We start from the raw sequence: 20,945 nt of genomic DNA, 5'->3' as shown, positions 1-20,945 counted from the left end.
ATTAGCTCAGACTGTGGATGAGCTTCCCTTTCACATGATCCAAGCTGATGTTACTTCTAGATAAGTCAGATCCCCAAGTGAGATGACTCAATAGATCATAGTTTTCCTTTTTTTTAACATGATGGCTTTTCACTAAAACATAGGCTGCAGTTTGGTTTTAACAACAAAACAGACTTTTATTACTCAGAATATAACCACAGAGGAACCTCAATTATCCAGCATTCAATTAACTGAATGAAATACTCCCAGCCTGTGTCCTTTGGATAATTGAGGTTCCTCTGTAAATTAACCAAGCCAAATGTAAAAAGTTTGAAAATTTCAAAGCACGGAGTAAAACAAGTCCCACCTACACACCAACACCATCACTTTATAGTTAGTCAAAAAATACAAACTTCTCTTTCCGAAAGAGTCTGTCAGTTTGAACCAACAGTTTTTCCCTCAGTTACTGTACTGTGTGAGAAGAAGCCTGTTCTGTGAATCCTTCCATAACTGAGATCTTAGAAAATCTGAATTTTAAGTAACCAATGCAGAGTCCTGGAAATTTCAGACACAGATGGTCTGGAAGTTACACAACCTAAACTCTTCCATTGAGTTAACTAATTCCCTTAACTGTTCTGAACATCTCCTTTCTAAGAGAACCTAAATTTGCATTTGAAACCAATCAAGCCTTTTTCAAGCTGCCCAAAGGTGGTATGGTGGCTCAGTAGTTAGCACTGCTGTCTCAGTGCTAGTGACCCAATATCGATTCCAGCCTTGAGAGACTGCCTGTGTGGAGTTTGCATGTTCTCCTCATGTCAGCATGGGTTTCCGCAGGATGTTCCAGTTTCCTCCCACAGTCCAAAGATGAGCAAGTTAGGTGAATGAGCCAAGGGAGATGCAGGTTTCTGGGGAAAGAGTGCAGGGCTGGGGCTGGGTGGATGCTTTTCCAAGGGTTGGTAAATTCTTGATGGGCTGAATAGCCTCTTTCCTCAATGTAGGAATTCTATGATTCCAAAAGCTTTATTATTTCTATCACTTTCAGCTAAAATCAATCCTTTACTTTTGCAAACTCAAACGCAAACGCAAGCTAAAATTTTTCAATGCTTTTTCTCTCGTCTCATAAAATAAACTATCCATTAACATTTTAGGCATCATATATGGATTTAAAAATCACGGTTCCAGAAAGATCAGTTAATTTTAAAACCCCATCACAAAAATAGACTTACATCAAATGCTAATATTTTAAGAGCCAAATTTTAAAACAAATTAAGATTAATATATAAATCCTGCACTATTCATCACAATACCACAAGATAAGAAAGATATGTAAGGCATGCAAAGACAAAAGGCTGATGTCTAGTAAGTGGAACAAATGTGTTCCAAGAATATAATATGTGGGTACTGGGTTCATTCTTAGATCTGTAGGTCAATCAAAATACCTAAGCTAAGTGTGCTACTGCCATGTGGCAAAGCTATTTGCCCGTTCACATAGTTTTACAAAGGATAACTGCTAAATAAATAATACTAAATATGATATAACTTTGAGTAGAAAGATCTCAAAATTCAATTTGTACTAAAAGGCAAAAGACTTGATGAAAAATAATTGCGCATTTCATCAACTGCAATGTGTCATTCAATTTGTTTCACTTTATATCCCACCTTAAAAGCTGAAAGAATAACTCTGATTGGGCAATACCCTTTCAGGAGAAAGTGGAGACTGCAGAAGCTGGAGATCAGAATCAAAAGTGTGGTGCTGGAAATGCACAGCAGGTCAGGCAGCATCTGAGGAGCAAGAGAATTGACGTTTCGGGCATAAGCCCTTCATCAGGAATGAGACTTCATTCCTAAGGAAGGGCTTATGCCCGAAACGTCAATTCTCCTGCTCCTTAGATGCTGTTCTTACCTCCATGCTTTTCCAGCACCACACTCTTGACAACAACTATATAAAAAATGCAATAGATAATACCATTTAAACATTACCTCATTACTATTAATCGTGCTTAAAAATGTATGCCTATTTCAGAAATTCAGGGCATGTGGTGAGAATTTAGAAATCACTGCAAAATGGGCATACTGCAGTGATTAGTACAGATTAATCTGTGAGAAAATTAGACAAGTTAAAAAGGAAAGAAAGAATAGAAAAAATATAATGTCAAGGGATAATTTGACTGAGATTTTGTCATACTGGGAAAGAAATTGAAAGGGTAGATAGAAAGAAATTCTGAGATTGAAGACAGAACCATAAAATCAAAGCATTGCCAATCAAGAGAAAAATAATCTTTCAAAGGGTGGTAAAGTACGCATGTCTCTCCTACAAAAAAATCTTAAAATGTTAGCTTAATTTAAAGGAATAGGAAACCAAGGTGGGTGGATGAAATTAGTATACAGTCTTAATCTCAATGAGTAGCAGAATAGACTCAAATGAACTCAACAGCCTACTCTGTTCCAATGGGCATAATCACACTGAATACTGGTGTGGAATGGCTGAGAGCCGGAGCAGGAGGCATGGAACAGTGCAACTGAGAGCCAGAGAGGAGCGGCTGGAGTTATGGAACAGACCAGGGAGGGTTGTTGGATTGAACTGACTGCAGTCTGGTGCAGGCGGTCAGTGGCTTGCATGACCAGTCAGACCATGTGTGGAAGCCCATATGCTGATTTACTGCAATGTAATATCTATCTGCAATCTGTCTGACTAATATTTATCCTTGTAACTATGTCTTATTTCTAACTTACACCATGAATCAGTAAGGTAATGCAACTTTTCTCCACTTCTTTGCCATTTTAGTATCTGGTTCTTTGTAACTAAGATAGCACCATGACAGGAGACATTATGAACTTTTCACTGTTCTCCTGTACTTGAGTACAAGTGACAATAAAACCTAATCCAAATTCTAATGAGTAGGGATTGGTGGGATGGGGGGCTTGGTCTTATTAAGTAGCTGAAGAGTTAACAAGATTAGAATTGAAAACAAAATTAGTATTCAAGCTGGTCTTTTGATTTATAGTCCCGTGGATCTTTGCTATCGGGATTGGTTTTAAAAAGAAACATTTTATCTAACACTTTTCACAAATCATCAAAATGGAAATATTTAGGAGTTTTCTTTTCCTTTGTAAAGACAATTGCAAAATAAAGACAGTATATTCTTACCCCTTTAACTCCTTTCAGATCTCCTTTCAGTAAACTGTCCAGAGGAAAAGTGATGATATTGTTCATATTTTGAATCTATACAATAACAAAAGGCTGATATTAAATTTTGCAATTGAACCAATTGTCAGCTTCTTGCAGTTGTCAGCAATTATGGAAAATTCCTGTAAAACCTACAAAAGATAACCATATCAATAACCATTTTGAATGAATTAATTTAAGAGGAAATACAGTTTCCCCAAAGATTTGCACAGCAATAACGTGAAGTTTGTCTCTGTTTAATTGGAATTTTTTCAACTGTTAAGTTCATTTAGAAGTGGTAACTTAAGAAATCATGAATGGAAAAAGTGTACGCCAACATAAAGGAATGAAACCCATATATATTTTGATGAAAAAAGTTCCTATTATCAAAAGACAGCAATTTGAGATATTTCCTTTCAGAAAAGTGAACTTCTGTCACAATTCAACGATCTGACTAATGGAAATTACACTTGTAATTTGAATACATGTGTGTGTTCATTTGTTTGTGGGTAGAGGGTGGCAAGAAAGCTGTATATACCAAATTATTAACCAAACAATCTTTCCATCTGGTTTTTCAGGGCATGATTCAGACCTCTTAGATTGGGCAATTAGGCCATGCTGCCTTGGAGTTTGCAATCCAAGATTTCAGCTGGCAACTCCCACTGATGATCACAGCCCACAGTTTGGGAAGCCATGGTGTCTACTAAGATACTTAGCAGCAAGCTAAAAAGATTCAGATAACTAAATGCCTGATACCCCCTCACTGTTCTAATACATAGCACCACATTGTACAACATTTAGAAATAATTCAGAATTCTACATCAACAACATCTAACTTGTTGCCAAATTTGTACTTTACACTGGAAAAAATATCAAAGTGGAGTTAGTAAATGTTGATGAAATATCTAGAGTTTAATGATGCATGTTTGGAATGCTGCTAATAATTTCTGGTCCGAGTGCTGCCTTTAAACACAAATGGTGCCATTTGCCTTCAATTTTTTTGTTATGAAATCTAGTTGGGCACTGTCTTCCAGCACTTAGAAAACCTGATGTTCTCCATCACTTGCCATTCGTCATGATTTACCCATTGATGAATGCAGTTTTCAATACCAGAAAATTGGTTCCAGATCTTTCTGCAACTGCTACTGGAAGATTTAGTTCCACAATCTAGTTAACAAAGATTGTGATATAAAATTGTTTCTTCATGGAATAGTTAGTTTACCTGGTGCCAGTAAGGATATGAAAAGATATAAAGTAGGAATTTTTAAACCCAAATCACTATTTGACCTCACTCAAGACTGATTTGGTGTTGAAGTTGACTTGTATGACAATGCCGTTCCTTTAATAAGGTTATGTTATCCTTGGTTTTTTTTTAAAGGAGATACTAAAAACAGAAGTTCTGAAAAGTCTGGGCTTGGATGGATTTTAGGGCCAGTTTGATATTCGGGCCGATGGATATGCCTCAGGGAAAAGGCTTTCAAGTTGTTTTTAAAAAAACATTTGTCCAATGAAAGAGGAGTGGCTAGTTCTCTCAGCTCAGCTTCTCTCTGGTTTGATTTGGTTTTGGCAGTCTGGCTATTCACTGAGGCCTGGCTAGCTCAATCGGTAGAGCACGAGATGCTTAATCTGAGAGTCATGGGTTCGAACCTCACGATGGGTGCTTTCACGGGGTGGCACGGTGGCTCAGTGGTTAGCACTGCTACCTCACAGGGACCCGGCTTCAATTCCTGCCTTTGGCAACTGTCTGTGTGGAGTTTGCACATTCTCCCAGTGTTTGCGTGGGTTTCCTCCGAGTGCTCCGGTTTCCTCCCATAGTCCAAAGTTGTGCAGGTCAGGTGAAATGGTCATGCTAAATTGTCCATAGTGCTAGGTGCATTAGTCAGGGGTAATGTAGCGGAATGGGTCTGGGTGGGTTGCTCTTCAGAGGGTTGGTGTGGACTTGTTGGGCTGAAGGGCCTGTTTCCACACTGTAGGGAACCTAATCCAATCACTGAAAGCAGTCAGGCAGTTTTTTTGGGTGCTGATCCAAGAAACAGTTACATGGAAGAGGGTGTTCCATGCTTCCACGTCTCTCTGTGACTTCTCTCTCCTGTAAGACCCTGGGTTTGATTTTAACTTTTGTGTCAAGGAGTGTTTATGGGGATTGTTGCAAGTGTTTAGAACAGCATCGTAAAGCTGGTATGTCTGTTGGGTTTTCGGATAAGTTATTCTGTATTCTGTTCTCTTTTGTTTGTGTTTCATTTGGTAATCTTGTAAATAAATTCTGTTTTGATTAAAAGTGGTTCAATCAGCTGCATCCCTCCTGGAATATCTGCATTACACCTGCTTAAACCAATTAGCAAAGTTAGAATCTGGGCTACTTTCTTGAAATTTTTTGAGGGGGTCTGGTCTGGCCCATAACACTTGTCACTTTGTAACGAAGGCAGACATCAATCGGTTTCACTTTGTCAAAAGCAAAGTAGTTGCCTCATATACCCTACATTATTTTTATTTTCAGAGGGAAGCATATATAGCAAGCTGCTCCCTGTAGCTTTAAAACTTTAAATGAAGAGGATGTCTACTGGGGATGCCATCAGGGAGATAAATGCATAATAGATGGGAAACACGGTGGCACAGTGGTTAGCACTGCTGCCTCACAGCACTAGAGACCCGGGTTCAATTCCCGCCTCAGGCAACTCTCTGTGTGGAGTTTGCACATTCTCCCTGTGTCTGCGTGGGTTTCCTTTGGGTGCTCTGGTTTCCTTCCACAATTCAAAAATGTGTAGGTTAGGTGAATTGGCCATACTAAATTGCCCATAGTGTTAGGTGAAGGGGTAAATGTAGAGGAATGGGTCTGGGTGGGTTACGATTCGGCGGGTTGGTATGGACTTGTTGGACCGAAGGGTCTGTTTCCATACTGTAAATAATCTAATCTAATTAATTAACAAGATCCATTATGAAATGTTAATTGCGCTTTCTAGATCAGTCGTCTAAGACATATCACAAAAATCGATTGCCTTGGGAACTTGATTCAAATTGACTTCCAAATGTATTCAAACATTTATAAGCCTGCTATATGCACAATTATAATTACAAGTCTATCAAAAACTTAGAGACATGAGGATTTAAAGTTTACAGCCTCACCTGATTTTTGAAAAGTGCGGTTAATTCTTTAGTGAAGACAGCAAACTTAAGAAAAGCTGTGCCTAAATCCGGATCATCACGGCAGACACAGTTACCTCCAAACTTCTCTAGTGCTTGTGTATACTGTTCTTCATTTTCTACATGACCTGCACAGAAAAAGCTCTATTAGCAGTCATTTCCACTAAGTGCAACAGTAATACAATCTATTTTAATTGAAACTAAGCAGCTCAATAATAAAAAAATCTAATTGTCCTTACAGAACTAATAAATTACATTAGTGCAAGAGACATGAAGCAAAAAAAACATTTTTTGCATTATTTTAAATGATCCATCTGACAAAATACAACAACAGCTCAGATCTCATGTGCAGTAATACTAAATTCAAAATGTGTGTCATATAGCAGTGAAATGCAACTCCAGCCTTAAACCATCATGAATAATGTCGAAAATGAATGTGTTCAAATAAAATCTATTTTTTGCAAAATGTGCTTTAACTTTTGGCATTGAAAGTGTAGCTAAATTATGAATCTAAAAAAATCTTAGATCTATGTTCATATGTTTTTGTTATCTTTTTCATTATAAATTCTGACTTCTATATTCTATGAAAATTTACCACCTTTTAACTATACTTTATCCTGTGCAGGGTCTGCAGCAGAAGGTTATACAGTAATTACCATTTAAGCCACAAATGCACACAACGAAATTTACAATAGATTTCAAATGTAACTGTTTCAAAATGATAAATGCATTATATCTCCATGTCCTAATGCAGTTATCATCCATTCTCCAAAACTATTTTTCCTGAGGATTTCTCTCGATGCAGATTCTTCTTACGCAACCTCAGGGCAGCAACTAATGCGAAAGTAATATTTCCAACAGACAATGAATTGAAGCACTACACTGCTACTTATATTTAATCAAACATATTTATACACAAGTAGATACCTACCCTTTTGAAATTGTGGTGTTAGCATACAAACAAAATAATTCTGAATTAAGGGTTACAAAATCACACTGAATTTGAAATAACACACAGCACAAAAGGACATAAATGCTTAATATTCATCTGAAATTCCACATATATGTAACTTGAATAACTTCCTATGTTCTTCATGGATTTAGTACTTTTGTGTCAGACTTGTATTATTTGAAAGGAGTAAACAACTAAATTTGTGGAGAAAAAATTCAAACACATTAACAGTAATGTCCCAATGTGAGATTTCAAGGCCACAACATTTTAAATGGGACATCTTGACCCTTCGGTTTGTAATCTGTCAGGTTAAAAGATGCTCCAGAGTGCACTAAGAATATAATGATATGTCACAATATTATAAAATAATAGACGCTCCAAATTGGAAGATTGGATCTGGGATATTGGGGGCGGGGACTGTTAAGAGGAAACTGGTGAAATCCACATTGGTCCTGTGTGGTTGGAAGGTCCCATGGCGGACGTTGAGGTGTTTTTCCTCTAGGGTTCGGGTGGCTAGAGTCTGGCGGTGTGGGAGGGGGAGTTGAAGTGTTTGACCATGGGATGGTGGGATTGTTCAGTACGTGTGTCCCAGAGATGTTCTCTGAAATGTCCTGCAAGTAGGCGTCCTGTCTCCCCAATACAGAGGAGACCCATCGAGAGCAACGAACACAGTAAATGACGTGTCAAAGTACTGGTAAATCTGTTGGATGTGAAAGGATCCTTTGGGGCCTTGGATGGAGGTGAGGAGGGAGATGTGGATACAGGTTTTACATTTGTTGCAGTTTCAGGGGACAGTTCCAGGAGTGGAGGGTGGGTTGTTGCGGGGTGGGTGGAATCTGGAATATAACAAGGGAGTCACAGAGGGAATTCCACCTTAACCTCCTCCCACCCTGCAATCTGTAAAATCGCTATCCTTTATTCCCAAGTCTTCTGCCTCTGTCACATCTGCTCCCAGGAGGACCAATTTCATCAGAGAATATCCCAGATAGCCTCCTTCAAAGACTGCAATTTTCCTTCTCACATGGTCGACAATGTCCTCCAAAACATCACCTCCATTTCCTGCACCTTCAGACCTGAACCCCGCCCCTCCAATCACAACAAGGACAGAACTCCCCTCGTCCTCACCTTCAACCCCACCAACCTCCAGATATGTCACATCATCATCCACCATTTCCGCCACTACAAACAGAACTCACCACTAGAGATATATTTCCCTCCTCACCCCATTTGCATTCCATGGAGACTATTCCTTCCATGACTCCTTTCTTAGGTCAATGCCCTCCACCAACCCACCCTCCACTCTAGGCACCTTCCCCTGCCACTACAAGAAGTGCCAAACCTGCACCCACACCTCCCCCTCCCGCCATCTCTGTCTAAGGGCCTCAAAGGATCCTTCTATGCATGACAGCTACTGTGCCCGTTGCTCTCAATGTGCTCTCCTCTACATTGGAGTGACAGGATGCCAACTTGCAGGATATTTCAGAGAACATCTCTGGGTCACATGTACTAAACAACCCAACCGCCCCGTGGCCAAACACTTCAACACCCCACACCAAACCATAGCCACTCGGGATCAATGTGGATTTCACCAATTTCCTCATTTTCCCTCCACCCACTTTATCCCGGATTCAACCTTCCATCTTGGCACTGCCCTCTTCAAATGTCCTACCTATCCATCTTCCTTCCCACTTATCCGCTCCATCACTTTCTCCCCCCACCTTCATCTACCTATCGCATTCCCAGCAACCTTCCCCTCAGCCCCACCCCTCTCTCATTTATCTCTCAGCCCCTTTGGGCCACCCCCACATTCTTGATGAAGAGCTTATGCTTGAAATTTGACTCTCCTGCTCCTCGGATGCTGCCTAAGCGGCTGTGCATTTCCAGCACCACACTCTTCGATTCTGATTTCCAGCATTTGCAGTCCTCACGTTCTCGTTTTAGCCTACCCATCCAGTACCCCACTAACCTGGCACCCTAGCTCCTTAATCAACTGCCATCCTAAACCCACACTTGCCTTATATATCTATTCTTTCACAACTACTATGAAAGTAGCTGACTCTACTACTGTACACTTAAATCACAGTAGATGGCACACTTCTGCAAAAAATAAAAGGGGCATAGTTTCCACAATAATTCTCTCCATTGTTAAATTCACTGATTCTCAAATAGGGTAATAACAAGAGACTTTGTGCAGGAATCTCCAGTCCAGAAGATGCTCTAAGGTAAGTGTTCTTTTTAAACACAACCAGGGGCAAAAAGAGAATTTCTAACTCTAATTAGAATATCTGGACCATAAATGCTCAATTCTGTTCTTAAATCAATTAGTACTATTGACCAGTCAAGTCTCAATGGTTTGGCATTTGTTTTCTGCAGTGGAGTACTGCTTTGCTGCATCAGAGTGTAACTGGAGTTTAGTTAAACAGGGAGTCTCAAAGGATAAATTCTAAGAAATACTTTAATTGAAGGCTAACTTCAACCCAAAATCTAGTCTGTTCTTTAATTTAGCCATTAAAAGTTGCTCTTTTGATTGGGCGCAGTCTAATTGAAACTTTAAAACAGCTATTTACAGGTACTTAAACTGAAGCTAATTAAACAACCAGTTTAATCCAGTTTCAGAAACCCTTGAATTTGGGGCTATAAAAGAAATTTTCTTCCGTGTTGCTTTGTTGCATTAGAGTGTAAATGGAGTTTGATGAAATAGGGAGTCTGGCGAAAGGGAGAAGTGGTGATCAGTCCCTCCTTTTCTCTCATTGATAAGTACTTCTGCTCTTTAACATCATAGCAATCGCTTAGGAAATTTGGGGCATAAGGGGAAAGAAAGCCACATCAGAAACAGTTTGAAAAAGAGAAATCAGAAACAGTTTGAAAAAGAGAAATCACAGGAAATGCTGTAGGTTCATTGGTTGGTAAGTGACTGGTAATTTGAATACTGATTCCAAATTGAAAAATCGATTGGAGAAATATTTCACAAGTTAAAAACTAAAAGCCAGTAGGAAATTTAAAAATACCAATTAAAAAATAATAAGTAATTTAGAGATGCTGGGCCAGGTGATGTGTTGTACCTTCATGATGTTGGAGCCTGGTGGATCCTACTGTGGTTCATAGTGGCCACATGGAGTAAATGTTGGTTCTTCAATGAGCTGGAGTTTGTACTTCTGACACTGCAACACATTAGGGAGGGTGTAATCTCAATGTTGCGTTTCAGGAGGTAGTCACACCTTATAAGTCAAGTACTTCAAATTTAGCCAGCGGTCGGGGATAGGATGTTGTGGCTACATGTGAGGCAGGTGGAGGCATCCTGAATTTAACTCTTGAACTTATAAGATACTTGCTCATTGTCTGCATGAGTAAAAGGACAATCGGGAAGATGGACACACTGACCACTACACTGTGGTACAGAAGGCCACTTAAGCATGAGAAGCAAAATGAGATGTGTAAGGGTATAAATAACATCCTTTGTAAGCAGGGCTAACATCAACAAGGTGTGGTGCCTACCTCACAGCGTAAAGGAAAATTCTGAAACAGCTTGAAAGAATAATAGTGAGAGGCAAAGGATCCAGTTGTTGAAGTCCATGCTGGGACCAACAACATAGGCAAAATATCCTGTTGAGGAATATCAGGAATTAGGAACAAAATTCAGAACAGTACCTCAAGGGTTATAATCTGTGAATTATTACCCGAATCACACGAAAACTAGCAAAGATTGGAAAATTATCTGGGAAGTAAATATGTGGCTAAAAGTGTGAGGAAGAGGGGTTCTATTTTGTGCAATATGTTTGGTACCAATATCTGAGCAAAAAGGCTAAATAGGGTGGTCACAAGGACTTTAAAGTAGTAAATAGGGCAGCAGGCTCAGGGGAAGTCAAGACAGTTTCAAAATCAAGTTACATAACAGAGTATTGAAACAGTCAGGAGGCCTACTTTAGGTACAGCAGGTAATGGAAAAGCCATGACATGTGTATCAATTAAACTGGAAGAAAAATATAAACATGCAAATAAAACATCAATGCTGAGGGGCAGGTTGCAGCATATGGCCCAGATAAGCATTCTGTACTTGAATGCATAGAACACAAGGAGAATTTAGCTTCAGGCACATTCAAATTGGAGATTATGATATGGTAGCCATTAACGAGACATGGCTGCAGTATGGTCAGGTTTGGGAACTAAATATACCAAGGTTGAAAGTTTAAAGGATGGATAGGGAAAATGGCAGATGAGGTGCGGTAGCCTTACTGATGAGGAACACAAATGACAAAGAATATAACGAGTCCAAAATATTCAATAGAAACAGTATGGAGAGGACTGAGGAACTGTAAAAGATCTAAAACTAATAGGTGTTGTGTACAGACTCCCTGACAGTAGTTCTGAAATGCTAGATTTTATAAATGCAGAAATCAGGCAAGTGTGTAGCAAAATCAAATGTAGTATTAATGGGGGATAGTTTTAATTTTAGATTGGAAGAGGCAGACTATCAGTCAGAAAGGTAGTGAAACTCAGTGTGTCCAGGCTAGTTTCACCACAGCAATGTGTCCTGGGTGCAACAAGGGGACACTGGATTTTGTACTGAACAATGAACCAGATTTAGTTACTTCCATGGTGAGGAACCCAATTGTGCTTAAACTTTATCAAATAGTGATCATAATGTGACTGAGTTCAGTGTAGCATTTGAAAGTGAAAAGCGTGAATCAGCTAAAGTTTTACATTTACGCAAGGCTGACTTTAATGAGATGAGACAGATGGCCCACAGTGAGCTGGGAAAATGTGCTAATGAGCAAAGCAACTAAAAACAGTGGAGGATGTTTAAAGGAACATTCAACATCATACAAAACCAGTTTATATCTCAGAGGGAAAAGCTCCATTTCACAGGAAAAAAACAGCAGAGGTCCTGCTAAATGGGAAAGATACAAAGACCAGTAAAGGGCCATAAAGCAGCTTTGTAACAGATATAAAAGGAATTTTGAAATGAACCTTGCTAGGGACATCAAAAGCAGCAAGAAGAAATTTTATAGTTAAAGGGAAAACAGGTGGCCAGGAGCAATGTTGGAACGTCCTTCTCAGACTTTTGCTTTCTCAATGGAATACTTGCTGTTGAGAATTATAAAATATCTGTAAATGTCATCATTGCTCATCTTACCTTTCAACCTGTTTTCCTGGTCCAATGTAGCCAACTGACTTCATACATTAGTAATTACCTTTATTTAAGTTTAAGACATCAACTTCAGATCTACATTTCTCACCTTCAAACTGACCATAAAACACTGATATCACTCTTCCCTAGAAAATCCTTTGTCATTACATTTTAAAAAAAATACACACTGCCATGTCTAAAAATAATCCAGTTCCTGGCTACTTTCATAAGTTTCTAAGAAACTTCCCAAGTACACAAAATTTGTGCTGTAATTGTGCCTGGAAATGACAACTTTCAACAGGTGCCTAAATGCTATCCCTTGACTTCAATGACATTTTCATCACTTAATATCTGTTTGTGTGTCTCCATCTCAGCCATACTTTCAATATTTTGGATGGTCATCAAAAACTACTTTTTTAAACATTTTTATGGTATTAATATAAAATACTCTGCACCCAAAGGCATTCTGTGCTACAAACAATTGGCACATGATCTCCTACACATCCATACTACTAGTACGAGGACATATACAAGCATGAGGTAAAGAAGGCTGATAATTATGAAATAGTCACTAACAGCCATTGGCTCTGGAGGCTGTGTTTAAAAGAAATGATAAGAAACAAATGCTCAGCTGTTCGAGAAGAAGACCCAGTATATTGGGGCCTTCTCAATCCACTATTATTTTGCAGAACCGAAGCCACACTAAGATTATGCCTAATGTATTAGTGGCACAACCATCTAATGATATGGACGTCTGTCATCAGGTACAGGGAATATCCACTGGAAGGAGCATGATCAAACAAACAGTATTAATGAGAAGGACAATTTGAATGTTTGTGGTGTTTTCTGCTGATAAATGTATAACACTAGTTACCAAGAATGATATTAAGTCAACAAAAAACATTTCTATCATGTTCAGGTAGGGAATTGTTTTGAAAATTCTCCCCTGTAAGGAACAAATGGATACATATACTTCAGTCCTTGAAGAAAGCACAGGGGAAAATAAACATACAGTAAACACGTTAACATGAACGTTAACAGTAAACTCGTTAACATGCAATGGTAAAGAAAAAATAGTTGCTCATTTCTGAACTTTGATTTGTCTCTTCATATATTAGACCTGATTAGCAGATGGAATGTTTGAATGTTTTCAGAATCATCTCCAATTACAAAGCCATTAACTGTAAAAGTAGTCCCTAAAAGAATGGCACAAGCTATTATATCCACAATGCCAAGTATTCATCCCATTTTAACACACTACACATGAGCTAAGAATGTCACTTCATTTTTTTCTAAGGTGTGGCTGACTGGACCAGCTGTCACTGGTCAACAACAGGCTAGCAGCCAGCTGTCTGAGCACAGTAGTAGTACTGTTCCCAGAAGGTCAATTTTCATGAATATATCTTTTCTACGATTTAATAGTCAACAGCTGCCATTTGAGTGGAAATGTGAACCCAAACTTTCTGTTGAGATTTTACTGAAACAGATGGCTGTTGGATGACTTTTGTTTGTAAGAAAAATTTTCAGAGCAAGCTATGTACCTGAAATTTCGAGATGAAACCCAGACTATTTTGTCACAAGCACAAGTAGTACATAATGTCTCATCTTGAACTTTTTAAGGAAACACGGAGATTTTGGGAAAGGGCAAGAAAAATGTAAGAACCTCTGCTATTCATTTTCATTGCAGATGCAGAGCAGTTCAGAAAACTTAGATTACTTTGTTTGATCTGTATCAAATCTCAATATTTGAGATGGTTCCATAGGAATATCTTGGGGTACTAGGTAAGAAGCTATGCAAGCTACAATGGGCCCAAATAAGTAAAAATAAAATTAGGGCTCACTTTAACTTTTGAGTTCTATCAAGGCAGCATGTGTAGAAGAGTTAAATTAAGGTGCAGACATTTCAACCAAGCCAGCATATGGGAAACAAAGGTATTTTAACATCAACGATCATTCACACATCCTGCTGCAACGACTATTTAAATTCAGCAAGGATCATTTAGAAATTAGACAACGGGCATTTTGCTAAGATGTTGGCTAATCATTTTAATTAAACTGTGATGCCACAGTCAGGCTATAAACAAAGGTTCAGGCTGTAAACAAACGTACTCACACAGGGAATCATTGTTGAACTGAAGTCGGTGGAGTTGTGGATAGTGAGGAAGGAAGTGGTAGATTACAGTGGGATATAGATAAGTTGCAGAGCTGGGCGGAAATGTGGCTAATGGAATTCAATGTAGCTAAGTGCGAAGTCGTTCACTTTGGTAGGAATAACAAGATGATGGATTACTGGGCTAATGGTAGGCTACTTGGTAGTGTGGATGAGCAGAGGGATCTTGGTGTCTATGTACACAGATCTCTGAAAGTTGCCACCCAGGTAAATAGTGCTGTGAGGAAGGCATATGGTGTACTGGGCTTTATTGGCAGAGGAATTGAGTTCCAGAGTCCTGAGGTCATGTTGCAGTTGTATAGGACTCTGGTGAGGCCTCATCTGGAGTATTGTGTGCAGTTTTGGTCGCCATACTATAGGAAGGATGTGGAAGCTTTAGAACGAGTGCAGAGGAGGTTTACCAGGATGTTGCCTGGAATGGTAGGAAAATCTTATGAGGAAAGGCTGAGGCACTTGGGGCTGTTCTCATTGGAGAAGAGAAGGTTTAGGGGAGATCTGATAGAAGTGTATAAGATGATTAGGGGTTTAGATCGGGTAGATACTAAGAACCTTTTACCGCTAATGGAGTCAGGTGTTACTAGGGGACATAGCTTTAAATTAAGGGGTGGTAGGTATAGGACAGATGTTAGGGGTAGATTCTTCACACAGCGGGTTGTGAGTTCATGGAATGCCCTGCCCGTATCAGTGATGAACTCTCCTTCTTTATGGTCATTTAAGCGGGCATTGGATAGGCATTTGCAAGTTATTGGGCTAGTATAGGTTAGGTAGGATTCGGTCGGCGCAACATCGAGGGCCGAAGGGCCTGTACTGCGCTGTATCCTTCTATGAAGATGTTGATAGTTGGAAAATATCTGCTTAAATCAACTAAAATGACTCAGATATATGCGAAGACAAGCAGTTCTTTGAATCATTTGTGAAAATTAATTGTAGTGCTTGAACAAAAAGAGAATATTGATCTGTTGTTTCATAGCAAGTGAACAATGCTTGATCATCTATAGCACCAAAAAGGTATTTTTCCAAAAAGTCCATATCTGCAGTTTAGATCCAATCGACTCTTGTCCTTCATAATTTCATCTATCCTCACCTGAAATGCATTTACACCATTTATTTCAATTACTACATTTGACAGCAAATTCTACACACTTACCACTTTCTGGGTAAAGAATTTTCTTAATAGCCTATTTGATCTCTTTGTGACTTTCTTACATGGGTGTTAAGCTACATCAACATTAATATAACTCAACAATTTGTCAAGTGTTTACTTTGTCAGCCTGTGCAAACATTAAAGTACATGTCCAGTTACATGAAGTCAACTGTCAAAGTAAACTTCCAGATGTTTAGAAACAACTGACAAAAGAAATATCCAAAGATTTGTAAAAATCTAGTTATAATTATCAAGCTTTATAGTTTAGCTCCTATAATTTAAATTATGCAAATGATTACCAAAAAGGAATTTGGGCAAAAATATTTTGAATAAAGAAAATATGTTTAGTTTCCTAAAACTAAAGTCCGACTGACCCAAGATTTATTGACCATCAGGTCAGAAGCGAGGATGTTTGCAGACAATAGAGCAATATGCAGCACCATTTGCGAGTCCTGAGATACTGAATCAGTCCATGCTCAAATGCAACAAGATCTGGACAATACTTAGACTTGGGCTGACATGTAGCAAATAACATTCACACTACACAAATGCTAGGCAATGACTATCTCCAGTAAGAGTATCTAACTACCACCTATTGACATTCAATGGTGATACCATTATTGAATTTCCCACTACCAACATTCTGCGAGTTACTAGTGACCAGAAACACAATTAGACTTGCCACATAAACACAGTGGTTGCAAGAGCAGATCAGAGGCTAGGAATGCTTAATTGAATCACTCACAATCTGACTCCCCAAAGCTTATCCACCATGTACAGGCACAAATCAGGAGTGTGATGAACTGCACTTGCATGGATGAGTGCAGCTCCATCAACATTTAAAGATGCCTGACACCATCCAGGATGAAGCAGCCTGCTTGACTGACACCACATCCACTTCCTCACCACTGATACTCCGCAGCAGCAGTAGCTACTATCTACAAGATATACCGTAGAAATTCAGCAAAGGTTGTTAGATGGCACTTTCTAAATGCAAAGGAACTTCCAGTGAGAAGGACAAAGAGGAGCAGATACATGGGAAGATCACACCTGCAAGTTCTTGTCCAAGCCAATCACATCCTGACTTGGAAATATATTGCAATTCCTTCACTGTTGCTGGGTTGAAATCCTGGAATTTCATTCCTAAGGGCATTATGGGTCAACCTGCAGCATATGAACTACAGAGGTTCAACACCATCTTCTCAATGGTAACTAGGAATGGGCAATAAATGCTGGCCAGCCAGAGATATCAATGTCCCACAAGTTTTTTTTTAAAAATGAATGAGATTAATAGTGCTAACTGTTTCTTATTCACAGAATGCCCCATTTCCCTCACTTCAATGGTATAAGTTCACCTTTGTAGGAACCTGCCATGCTAAAAACTTAAAACATACAAATGGCAAGTCTGCCTAATAGTTTGGTTTAGTGAATTCACTCCTACAGCAAACTATGACCCATAAGGAGTAGTCTCTTTCATTTCTGAATCTAGCCTGAAAGGCAGCAACTTAAAACACTGATTTATATAAACTCTAACAAAGACAGGAAGCTTCTAAGATTCCAAGGTAATGCATGTGTAGCGTACCTTAATATACATTCACCATGATGAGATTTCCCTCCACCCTACGCCAAAAGACAGCTTAGGACTGCTAACCTCGGGTGACAAAATTGCAAGGCATGCTCTAAGATGTGATTTTGGCGTATTTGTTGTACAGGTACATCACATTTGTGCATAGACTACATTTTTGTTAACTTCAAATCTGTAAGTCTGGAAACAGCCATCTGTTTCAGTCAATTATTAGAAGCTCATTGTCTCATCAACTCACCTGTTAGAAAACTCATCAGCTGAACACAGAAGCACACTTAAAAGAATTGCGCAGAATTTTACATTAACTTCATTATATTTTGTCTCAAAATTGTGACAGCCTGAGAAATGCCCAAGACTAAATAACAATGTTGAAATCATAATATGCCAGAATACAATTTATCTTTAGACTTTTTTTGCATTGCAATATAGATTAATTCAGTCTTGTATGAAGAAAAAGGATTGAGGGCAGGACATTGTCAAAACTGCAAGATTATTTTCATGAAACATAACTTTCCGAAGCAGTTTAATAAAATCAAATGTTTCACTCTCTTTTGTTAAGTACTAAACCAAGAGTTTTAAATTCAGTTCAATGTTATATCATTGCCACTAATTGCAACTTCTATACTAAGTTGTTCTGAACTTGCCACATACACCAAAAACAGCAGTCTTATTATGGTCTGAGGCTAAGTCAATAGTTTGATGAAAGAAAAGCTTACCATAAAGTATTATATTTTTTAAACAGAACATTACAGTAAATAAGGTTGTTTTAGGGTTTAGAATAAATGCAATATACAATTCAGTCAATTACTGCTCAAAGTACAGTTTATTAAACTTGGAGTGCTTCAAGTGTAAATATTGTGGTCTTATGTACATACACAAAGAAAGACGAAAAATCAGGGAGCATAAAAGAGACAAATGCACACATCAAATCATACAGTTAACTTATACTATTCACCTAGTTTCTATTTTCAAGAAAAACCCATTAAACTTGCGATATACATTTTACATGTTAAATGACACAGATTATAAGTTGACGGTTTGCGTGAAAACAAATGAGAAACAATATTATTCGGTATCATTGTAGTAAGGCTCAATCCAAAAAAAACTCAAGTAAATGTTGTGTCCACTTGTAGCTATGCCTACTAATAACCAATTACTGGGTGGTCCAAGACAAACCTGCTAACTGCCTTCAAAGTTTTCTATGTTAACTAACTGAAAAAATGTACATGTGGAAAACAGCTACAGATAGGTAGCTAGATAACTATGTTAACAATGGGAGCAGTTCTTATTTTCAGATGAAAGTAACTTAATAACTTTTTTGCTGTTTATCATAATCTAAAGAAATTGAATTGGCCACACACCAATCTTCCTGAGATGTCAATATGGTTCTGACCTGCACCAGAACGTTTACTGTGTAACAGATATAAATACATGCTTATCTATTTCATATGTCACTGCATGTAGGAAAACTTCCAAGGAATGTGTTTCGGAGTACGAAATTACATTGTGGGGACCCACAAAAGCATCAAACAACTAGATCATCAACTTCTTCCAGACAGAATTCTGAAACACACAAAAGAATAGGTTGGGATTTAAACTCCAAAAAGGAGTGGGGATCGTTGCCAAGGAGCGCGGTGGAGGCCGGGACATTAAATGTCTTCAAGGCAGAGATTGATAAATTCTTGATCTCACAAGGAATTAAGAGTGCAGGTAAGTGGAGTTGAAATTCCCATCAGCCACAACTCCTATTCCTTTCAATCTCAATTGTTCATAAAATGCCAACTTCATGCTGTCTGCTCACTGGATTGTTGCGTGCTGCCAGTCCAACTGCTTTGCTCATTGGCTGTACACATTAACAGGAGACTCAAAATCAACTTTCTAGTACTATGCAAAACTAGAAGTCCACTTCTTAAACTTAGCATCCTAAGAAGGGGAAACTAATAATCATGTAAAGAGTGAACATGATGTAGAAACAATAAAAGTTTGGACATTCAATCATGTAGGTTCCAAGGTTTTTCATCAAAAGTTGGGAGTTCTTTGTGGAGGAGAAGAGGAAAAGAGAGATCGTGTATCTGCCAGGGAAGAGATTCCCTGGCATATACACAGCCATGAACAAATTCAAAGAATGCTATGAACAAATTCCAAGAACTATTTTGCAATTCTGCCGGAAGTTCAATGACATTATCAGAGTGTTCAGTCAGTAATGCATCTTCACATCCCATATCGTCTAAATGCAAATAATAATGCTGAAGTCATCATTTCCCCATCACTAACTTACCTACAATCGCTATCAAACAGGACTCATATGGTCAGTATTCATGTGATATGTTCTATTCATACACTTAATATTGTTGCAAGGCTCATAGACAAATCTCCACACTTTGATATGCTGAGAAGAGAGTCATCGAATTGAACTGAATTTATTGTCACGTGTACCGAGGCACAGTGAAAAGCTTTGCCTTGCGAGCAATACAGGCAGATCACAGAGTTAAGTAGCATAGATAAGTAAATAATAGGTAAACAGCGGCAAAAACAAAAACACAGGTACAGGCGAATGTTCAGAGTTTGAGAGTCCATTCAGTATTCTAACAATAGTAGGGTAAAAACTGTTATGAAACCGGCTGGTGCATGTGTTCAGGCTTCTCTCTCTTCTCCCCGATGGTAGAGGTTGTAGAAAAACATTGGCAGGGTGGGATGGAACTTTGAGAATGCTGGCGGCCTTTCCTTGACAGCTGGCCTGTTAGATGGATTCGAGAAATGGGAGGTTAGCCTTTGTAAATGTCTAGGCCGAGTTCACCACTCTCTGTAACAGTCTCCGATCCTGGATGGTACAGTTGCCATACCAGGTAGTGATACATCCAGACAGAATGCTCTCGATGGTGCACCTATAAATGTTGGCAAGATTATTCGCCATGATGCCAAATTTCCTCAGCTGCCAAATTAGAGACGTTATTGGGCCTTTGTAACCAGTGCATCTACAAGAAGAGTCCAAGAAAGTTTGTTGTGGATGACCACTTCCAGGAGCTTGACACACTCCACTCGTTCCACCTCTATGCTGTTAATGTGTAGGGGAGCATGAGTAACATCCCGCCGAAAGTCAATAATGAGTTCCTTGGTTTTGCCGGCATTGAGAGCTAGGTTGTTCTCAGTGCACCATTTTACCAGGTCTTCACCTCCCATCTATAGTCTGTTTCATCGCCATCTGAGATTCGATAGACTATGGTGGTGCCATCAGTGAACTTGTAAATAGCATTAGTTTGGTATTTGGCGACGCAGTCTTAGGTATACAGTGAGTACAGTAGGGGGCTGAATATGCATCCCCAGGGGCTCCAGTGTTGAGTGTTAGCAAGGATGAAATGTTGTCCCTAATCTTCAATGATTGTGGCCTGTGGGTCAGGAAACAGAGGATCCAGTTGTAGAGAGTCACTAAGTTTAGTCAGAGATCATTAAGTTTAGTAATCAGTCTCGAGGAGTTGATCTGCATGTGCTCTGAGTGCAGGACCTGATCCTTTGTCTGGTCCCATCACTTTCCTTTGATTCATACGAAGGAAAACTGATCTGACCTCCAATGCAATGACTGTTGAGATATGTTAGTCAGGACTTCTCGGAATAGCTGTTACCTTTCTGCCAAAATTCAGTTCAAAGCGAGCATAGAAGGCATTGAGATGATCTGGGAGGGA

The 20,945-nt window shown here is 39.0% G+C and overlaps 1 protein-coding gene across 2 annotated transcripts in view; it reads right to left on the bottom strand.

Annotated features, from left to right (window-relative positions):
- Nucleotides 1-20,945, bottom strand: part of asap2a (ArfGAP with SH3 domain, ankyrin repeat and PH domain 2a) — a 197,836-nt gene that overhangs the window by 106,631 nt on the left and 70,260 nt on the right. For both annotated transcript variants that reach the window (XM_060853322.1, XM_060853332.1), the window contains exons 3-4: nucleotides 6,269-6,414; nucleotides 3,128-3,202 (exon numbers count right to left, since the gene is read on the bottom strand). In XM_060853322.1, coding sequence (XP_060709305.1) covers nucleotides 3,128-3,202; nucleotides 6,269-6,414 — 221 coding nt within the window. The remainder of the gene's footprint in view (nucleotides 1-3,127; nucleotides 3,203-6,268; nucleotides 6,415-20,945) is intronic.

Source organism: Hemiscyllium ocellatum, chromosome 3, assembly GCF_020745735.1.
Source record: "Hemiscyllium ocellatum isolate sHemOce1 chromosome 3, sHemOce1.pat.X.cur, whole genome shotgun sequence".
NCBI classification, from domain to species: Eukaryota; Metazoa; Chordata; class Chondrichthyes; order Orectolobiformes; family Hemiscylliidae; genus Hemiscyllium; species Hemiscyllium ocellatum.
Note: the sequence above shows the minus strand (reverse complement) of the source record. Positions and strands in the feature narration are given on the sequence as shown.